Here is an 8555-nt window from a genome sequence, read left to right on the forward strand (position 1 = left end):
GTTGCTTCTATCCCGCCGTGGATGAGGAGTAAGCCTTAGGTAGGCTTCTTTATTAATTCCTGTCTTTGCTTTTGTGGACCGTGATCCTAGTTGGCACTGTATCAAACTATGTTGGAAACTTTATTTTCGAACTTAATTGCTTCTGCTTTATCTATCAAACTCGGTTTGTAATAACTTTTATTTGTACTCTGATGATGAAAATGTATCTGTGAACTTTATGTAATTTGTGGCATGTATGTTGACTCCTGTACAATCTTGGTTGTTGTAAATCGTTTATCGAGACCCGTCGTGGTACTCGATGGACTACCGGGTTTATATAGGTTCAAGTATGACAGTACGACCGCTTGTGGACTGCCATTGTACTTGTACTCTTATAAATTGGTCGGTTCTGCAACACGAGCCATCCCCACAACCGTCTGGTTGCGCCGCTCGACGACACCATTTTGCGGCGGGTTGTACGACGTGGAGTAGTGGCGCTGAATGCCCTTATCAGCGCAGTACGACGCGAATTCAGTCGCCATGAATTCACCGCCATTATCGGTGCACAGCACGCGCAGCTTGCGGCCGCACTCCGCCTCCATAGCAGCCTGTGAGCGCCTGATGGCGTCCGCAGCCTCTCCCTTGCTGCCAAGGACCATCACCCATATGTAGTGGGAGAGGTCGTCGATGAGCAGCAGGAAGTAGCGTCGTCCTCCTGATGTGGTCGGTGTCACCGGGCCACACAAGTCTCTGTGCACAAGCTCGAGCCTCTCCTTGGCTCGAAAGCTCGCCCGCTGGGGAAAGGGGAGTCGCCTCTGCTTTGTCAACACGCAAACGTCGCAGAGCTGCTCCACATGGTCGAGGCACGGTAGGCCTCGCACCATCTCTATGGCACTGAGTCGCTTTAGGGCCTCGAAGTGAAGGTGCCCAAAGCGCTCATGCCACTGCCATGCCTCGTCATCCCGACAAGCAGCGAGACAGAGGGGTTGTGCCACCTGCACGTTAAGGACGTAGAGTCGATTTGCGCTTCTAGTTACCTTGGCAAGAAGGCGACGACGGCGATCCCAAATCCTCATGACTCCATCCTCAACCACCACGCGCGAACCGTTCTCATCCAGCTGTCCTAAGCTGATGATAGAGTTCCTCAACGCGGGGATGCAGTAGACTCCGGTGAGCAGCCTATGCTCACCAGACACGGCGGTGAAGGTGACGGAGCCGATGCCCTTGATCTCCACGCCAGAGGCATCCCCAAACTTGACGGAGCCTCGAACGCTAGAGTTAAGCTCAGCGAAGAACTCTCGTCGACGGGTCATTTGATGGGTGGCGCTGGTGTCGAGGCACCACCCGTCAGTCTTGTCATTGCCGGAGCCGTTGCTGAGGAGGGCGTGTGCTTTAGGCTCGTCAAGGTGGAGGAGAGCCACTACAACCGGTGCTGCTAGAGGTAGCTTGATGCTTGCATGTGCCATGAACAGAGCCGGCTCCTCCTCCGCCTGTGCGACATGGGCCTAGCCACGTCGTGGTTGTCGATAGTCCTTGGCCCAATGGCCAAGCTGGCTGCAGTTGCGGCAGGTGTCGTCTCGTGCTGGCTTGTGCTTCCGCGGGTATCACCCTCGGCACATCCTCGTGCCCCGGCTTGGGCGTCTCTACACGCCTTGCACGGCTTGCCACGCTTGCGGCCGCCTGTCGCGGAAGAAGGCTCCCCTTCTTTCGGTTACCTTGACAGGCAACCCACTGCTCCCGAGCGAGAAGGAGATTTCGCCAGTGGTGATGCGCCCCGAGAGAGACTGTGGCTCATCGCTGTCGATGACCTTGAGACGACCTATTGCCTCCTCGATCGACATTGTGGAGAGATCCAGCAGAGACTCAATCGAGTAAGCCATCTGCTTGTACTTCTCGGGGACTGCACCATCTTCTACAACAGAGTGTTGAGACGAAGAGCAAAGTCATCAACATCCTCACCTAGCTTGAAGGCCAGGTTCTCCCACTCCTTGCGAAGTGCCTGCAGTGTGGATTTGTGGGCACGGTCGCTGCCAATGCGTGCCGTAGCGATGGCGTCCCAAGCCTCCTTGGCAGTCCGCTGGTTGGTAAGCGAGAACTGCATCTCGGATGGGACTGCAGCGATAAGGGCATCCATCGCCTGTCAATCCTGGTCGTAGTCGACGTTGCCGTACCGGACTGCCTCCCACATGTGCCGCACCTGGAGCTTTACCCTCATCACCGCAGCCCACTCGATGTAGTTGGTCTTAGTGAGGGTAGGCCACCCACCGCCAGGGCCGACGTCCCTGACAACAGCCTAGAGCCCGTGGTAACCACGGTACTGATCTGGGGAGAGAGAGTCATGCTGCCTATGAAGGCCGCGCTCTCCATCGACCCGTCCGCCACCGTTGTCATGCGCACCTCCTCCTGGAGCACCAACGCCGTGCGCGCCTCCTCCAGGAGCGCCGCCGGCGCGTCCGCGCCTGTCTGGACTGTCGTCGCGCTCGTGGGCGTGCGTGGTTGCCCACCGCGCCGCCCGCGCTCGCGCTGCCTCCCTCCCTAGCAGCTCGAGATCCGCGTCGATGCTGTCGTCAGCAGAAATGGAACTGCTGATGTTGCCGTGCAGAACCTCGACTTTTGCTGCCGCCGCACGCGCTGCATCTGCCGCTGCCGCCGCCTCCGCCTCTGCTCTAGCCGCTGCCAGCTTCGACGCCCTTGCCGCCGCCGTAGCAGTCTCTGCCGCCGCTCGCTCGCGTTCCTCTGCCGCGACAAGTTCAGCCTCCTACCGATGCCGCGTGCTCGAGGCAACCGAGCGCTAAGACTGTCCTACGAACATGACGCGCTACCTGGGGGCTGCTGCGTAGGAAGAGGGCTGCTTCAGACGAGTGAGCTGCTGCTCGTCTGCGCAGAGGGAGAGGAGTGAGCAGGAGCGACTGAAACTGCTGCTGCTCCCAGCTAGGGCTATTGCGAGGCTAGAAAGGGAGATGCTCAGGCTACATGATAGTACGACTCTGATACCACTTGTTAGTCGCTAAATTCCTTACTCTTAGTAGTAACAGAATTCTTACTCTCATCGAGAGGATGACACTAGGAGTTGGAACAGTTTTCTAGCTTATTTCTCACACAAATACCATACCAACCTAAGAGGTTAGAAATACATATTTATAGGCTGCTAGCCAACCAAGCATATAAAGCATATGCCAAGACGCTAGATGCTAATATGCCGTACTAAAACAGATGCTGCCCTAGATGCTAAGATGCTGTCCTAGCCAGTCAAGGATGTTGCCCTTGATGGGCAGTAAGACCATCATGTAGCCACAAGGACCATATGCTGTAGCCCCACAAAGACCAGCCAACACAGAGACTTATCCCATCAATAGCAAAGCATATAGACCGCATTATACACAGTATGTGCTCAAGGCGTCCTCTTCCCTCTTCTGCACCGTAACAAGTCTACAAAATTCAGCCGCCAACAGCCAGTCCGGGCAGCCCTGTGCCAAAGAGGCTAGTACACACATGATCAGATCAAGGACTGCCGCAAAGTCCATCCCCCTAACTTCACCTAAGTTTCAAGTTCTGGTTAGTTCCAGTTCCAGATAGATATGCCCATCAGGCTAACAGGAGCCTTCAGAAGTACTTTGGCCGCCGAGACAATCTTCTCAGGCTCACCCGCTCCTGTCATCAGCCAAAAGAGAGGCTTCTCAAGATCACTCTATCTATGATTAGATGATCAATGATTGGCTAGGGTATGGTTGGTTGGTTGAAAATACCTGGCTTTGGTCATGATCGTATTCAATAAGGAATACACATCTGCACCCCCTAATATCATGCTGCTTCCGCGTAACCTCAAGAACATGCGCATCGAAATGCAATGCCTCGTCGTTTCCCTCCTGACGTTCAAATCACAGTAAGAAAAAAGAAGAGCCTAATGGATGAACTTTAAAAGGGTATCAACAACGTGTGCATCGAAATGCATTGCCTCGCCATTTTTCCCTCCTGATGTTCAAATCATTGTAACAGAAGGAACAACATATGATCTAATGGTATTGCTCTACCAGGTTTCATGCTGTTGCTATTACTACAGCAAAATTGTGATCCACTTACCCTGAAGCAGAGGACAAGGTCTCCTTCAACAATGCTTTTGCACTGTGAGGACTCCACAGGAATGGAACGCTGGCGGATGAACTTCTTGACATTCACCCACTCATCCTCATCAGCCCCAAAACCATCGAATCTCACCCGGACTTCCTAAAACAACAGTACAGAAATATCGAGTTACAAAAGGATGAAATTGAACTTTGAATATGCTATTGTACAAACAATAAAGAAAACATAACGAAGAAAACTATATTAGAGAGGTAACAGCCTATAGAAGCATTTCGAAAACTAAGGAGCCATATGGTTAAATATGAAAATATAATAAGATATCAGTTATTCTTACTACTTCACCCGCCTTGTTCGTCCTGTGTGCCAAGAACATGGCAATGTCATACCTGCATAGCACAAAAATAGCATCTCATGACACTGAAATTGGTTACCAGACGATTGAAATGCCAACCCCACAGGTGGTGCTACCAACGTGATGCAAGCATATGCATCCTAATCTCCCAGCTAGCAACACTAAACATCTATGTCCCACCACTGCTAAGATCATATAGGATTAGTACCATAGTTTAAAGAAACATCATTAGCCTTACCAGGATAGTGCAAATAATTGAGGATTACAGCCTGTAGGCTCGGTACGAACTAGTACATCCAATAATGAGATCACTTATATTATCTATCATTGTATTCTGTTCAATATTTAGTATTCACCAACAAAATCAAGCTGAACAACAGATGTCCAAGTTCTGTCACAGTAAACCAGTGTATAACAGTCACCGAGGCCAACAAATGAGGCAAGAAATGAACCGAATTATTGCAAGTAAGTGGAAGAAACGGACAAAGGAAACAATAGAATAGTTGCCTGTGCAAGGATATCTACCATGCAGAATCCTTTGCAGACTTGGCCTCAAACTCCAGGTCTTCAAGTTCAGGAATCATATCTCTAGTTTCTGAAAAGAAGAGTACATACAGCATTTCATTGCCAAGCACCAAGCATTGAATTTTCCAGAATCAACAGATCTATGTTTGAAAATACCTAATGGAAAAACAGGAGAAAACTCATCCTCATTATTTGAAACACTTGTATCAAGAGGGAAAGGTTTTTCTTCAGAAGCTGCAGATCTTTTTTTAGAAACTGATACATTTACTTCTGAGGCTGAAGTACTTTTCTTAGGAAGCAGTGGGCACACGTGTTTTTCTTCAGAAGCTGCAGATCTTTTTTCAGAAACTGATACATTTACTTCAGAGGCTGAAGTCTTTTCTTGGGAAGCAGTGGGCACACAAGTAGGTTTAGTGGCTGATGCTGGAAACTTATTAAGGAACCATCCTTGAACCTATAGACATAGATGTCAATAGGTCATGCAAGTGCACAATTGGTAAAATATGGGGCATATTAAGGTATCATCACCTGTGTAGCCTGTAACGCTTTACTTCCAGCACGGCCAGCAGAACGACTGTATATAAGAACAGAAAATGTAATCACATCAGCATCACTTTAAAACTACTGTATGCAGCCCAATGTTTAAACTATAAAATGGATGGGTTTCAGATTCACAACACCCTGTACTAATACTGTCAAGCAAAAAGCTACAAGAGATTCTTGCTTAGAAGAGAACAATACAGGATATCTCAATCGTGCTATATGTTTCAATTGGAAAGTTCGATAAAAATCTGTACTCTTTCGGTTATGTTTCAAACTAACGAGGAAGTTGGAACAAAATAACAATATGAGACTTACTTAAATTCTTCTGCAAGCTTGTGGCAGAACTTGTTATCAAAGACTTGCTCTTTTCTATCTGCAGCCAATTTCTCCATCCTTGCAATCTGTACCAGGAGTATTTCAAGCTAGCTATAATGGAAAACGCAGAGAAGTATATCTAATAAAACTAGCATGATATATATACTCCAAAACTACTTGAAATGCAATAGCAACTCCATATTAACATAGTGTACTGATCGATGAAGAGAGGATCCATAATTCTGTGGAACACAAAAGTGGGTGGACCTAAAAGAATAGGCCATTTATAATGTTTGACCCTACAGCCTCACAGTCCTCAGCACAGCAATGCCCCTGGTACAATGATCTGATATGATATAAGGACTCAGTTCCCAATCCCCATTATCAAATGCCAGCACAAATAAGACTAGGGGGAACATTTTGGTAATTTGACTACCACTGTGGCGAATTTTACATGTATTAACTGAATGTATCGATTGAACAATCAAACAATCCCTTTTCTCACGTTTCACAAATTGGTTAGTTAAAAGAACATTTTGCACCTGCCACTGGATCATCACTTGACTCAAAAGCCAAACCTTAGTTATACTCCCTCTGTTCCAAATTGTAAGTCGTTGCTATCCATTAAGCGAAATATTACAAATTCCCAGAATGCACCGAACAATCTACTTTGGTATTAACCATTGGTGTGGTCAATTCTGCAGGTATATTAACTAAATGTATGCATCAATGCAATAATCAAACAATTCCTTTCTGTCCCGTAGCACCAATTGATTACCTAAACTAGCAATTGCGATTTGCCCCTACTATTGGGCATCTTTGACGCATGAACAAAACCCTAGTAGATAAAAAAACTTCTACCGGAGCAGCCTACCGCAGCTCGGACCGAGCGATTGGCGACCTAATCAAGAACCAAAAATCGCATGCACAAGCAACCCGGCGATGATTCAGAATCATCAGAATGGTCGCCCCCGAAGCCACCGGAAAATGCCATCGCGGACAGGTAAAGGCACGAGCACAGGGAATCCCAACAAAGTTCCTCCTGGAGAGAAGAGAAGCTCCCATTGCCCCAGAAGCCGGCCAATGGGGACCCAAACAGGAGGGCAAAGAAACCCCCCAATAAACCCCCACCAAAAACCCCGGCAGGCAGCCTGCTGCGGAGCACCACGCGAGCAGCCAAACCAATCTTGTGCGCACGCAAGAATCCTCGAACGTCATCCGATCAAACAGGAAAAAAAAGGATTCTTCACGCCTGCAGCAGCAATAACCCAACACGCACCGGGGCAGCGAAGACGCGATGAACAACAGTACAGACCCCAGCGCCACCGCGGCGGCGCGGGGAGGAGGAGGGGAAGGGAGAGGGAATGGCGCGCGGGGCGGGTGCGCACCTCGGATGGCACGAAGCGGACGGACCGCCGCTCCATCGCTCGCCGGCGGTAGGCCGAGGCGGAGGCCGTCGCGAGCGAGGAACAGAGGTTTGGGGGACAGTTGGAGGAGAGCTGGAGAGGGGGCTCTCGACTTTCCCAGGCACGGGCAGGCAGGCGGCCTCCAAAGACCCAACCCAACGAAAAGAAAGAAATGCAACGCGATTAGTTAATTATTAATTAACGAGTAGTAAAAAGGATTAGAAAAATGCGAGGCAGCGGCCAGGCAGGACCCAGGAGCAGAGCAATGCAGCGGAAGCTTGGAGGTGGCTGCGTGGGCCCACCGAATAAGGCCTGGTTTAGTTCAAATTTTTTTTTCCAAAAAAGTGCTACAGTAGTCATCACATCGAATCTTACGATATATACATGGAGCATTAAATGTAGACGAAAAAACTAATTGCACAATTTGGTTGGAAATCGCGAGACGAACGTTTTAAGCCTAATTAATCTATGATTAAATACTAATTATCAAATAAAAACGAAAGTGCTACAGTAACCAAATTTCTAAATTTCCCCAAACTAAACGAGGCCTAAAGCGGCGAGCGGCATGGGCCATGTTTGGAGCGGCTTGGAAGGATTCGTAGCATGTTTTGACATTTAAATACTGCTCCCTCCGTTTTAAATTATAGGCAAGCCATTTTGATTTTTTCACATATTTTTTTATACATTTACTCCATCCGTTTCAAAGTACAAGTCATTCATCTCAAGTTTAATTAAAATTATAGAAAAAATTACAAAGATTTATGATATCAAATAGATATACTATAAAAATATAATTAATGAAGTACTTAATGATATTTAGTTGGTATCCTAAATGTTATTATCTTATCATATAAATTTGGTTAAACTTGTGATACTTTGACTCTCCAAAATTCTTGGAATAACTTAAAATTTGAGATGGAGGGAGTAGATATTACTTATGTCTATTTAGAAAAGGCAAAATGATTTATAATTTAGAACAAATGAGGTATATATTATATTTTTTTCTACAAGTTTTTCCAAAATAATGTTTCTCATAAAAAAAATTCGAGGCAATGCCCATAGAAGTATCTATATAGTTTCAAAAAAATTACGAGTGTCTATATGACTTTCTTTTTTTTTTCCACGCATTACACTAGGTCATAATTTGTTACATGGTACTCCATCCGTCTACAATAATACATGACAAACAGTCAATTACATAGGTATCTTAAAGAAATAGGCTACTTAAGTTTAATAGTTTTTAAGATATTATATTAGTTTGAATAAAACTTGTTCCATGGGATGCTAGACCATATCATCTTCGTCGATTGCTCATCAGATCTTATTTATCATATAGATCTCTAGTCTGGGTG

General features: G+C 47.0%; 1 protein-coding gene across 1 annotated transcript; it reads right to left on the reverse strand.

The window, feature by feature from the left end:
• Positions 1 to 3301: 3301 nt before the first annotated feature.
• Positions 3302 to 7352, reverse strand: LOC136546072 (protein SAWADEE HOMEODOMAIN HOMOLOG 2-like). Its single transcript, XM_066538050.1, has 9 exons — positions 7186 to 7352; positions 5798 to 5883; positions 5468 to 5513; positions 5096 to 5393; positions 4940 to 5009; positions 4397 to 4448; positions 4060 to 4203; positions 3726 to 3845; positions 3302 to 3630 (listed from the first exon to the last, which is right to left on the reverse strand). Exons 1-9 carry the CDS (start codon positions 7219 to 7221, stop codon positions 3583 to 3585), a joined length of 900 nt encoding a protein of 299 aa, XP_066394147.1. The 5' UTR covers positions 7222 to 7352; the 3' UTR covers positions 3302 to 3582.
• Between the last annotated feature and the right edge of the window lie 1203 nt (positions 7353 to 8555).

The sequence above is a fragment of the Miscanthus floridulus genome, chromosome 3 (assembly GCF_019320115.1).
Source record: "Miscanthus floridulus cultivar M001 chromosome 3, ASM1932011v1, whole genome shotgun sequence".
Classification (NCBI taxonomy): Eukaryota; Viridiplantae; Streptophyta; class Magnoliopsida; order Poales; family Poaceae; genus Miscanthus; species Miscanthus floridulus.

What these genes read in the sequence shown, in the direction of transcription:
- LOC136546072 (XM_066538050.1), bottom strand. Translation starts at nt 7,221, where the DNA reads ATGGAGCGGCGGTCCGTCCGCTTCGTGCCATCCGAG. An exon ending in TTCTCCTGTTTTTCCATTAG is followed by an intron (nt 5,010 to 5,095) that starts GTATTTTCAAAC and finishes TCTTCTTTTCAG; the next exon opens with AAACTAGAGATATGATTCCT. An exon ending in ACCTTGTCCTCTGCTTCAGG is followed by an intron (nt 3,846 to 4,059) that starts GTAAGTGGATCA and finishes TTTGAACGTCAG; the next exon opens with GAGGGAAACGACGAGGCATT.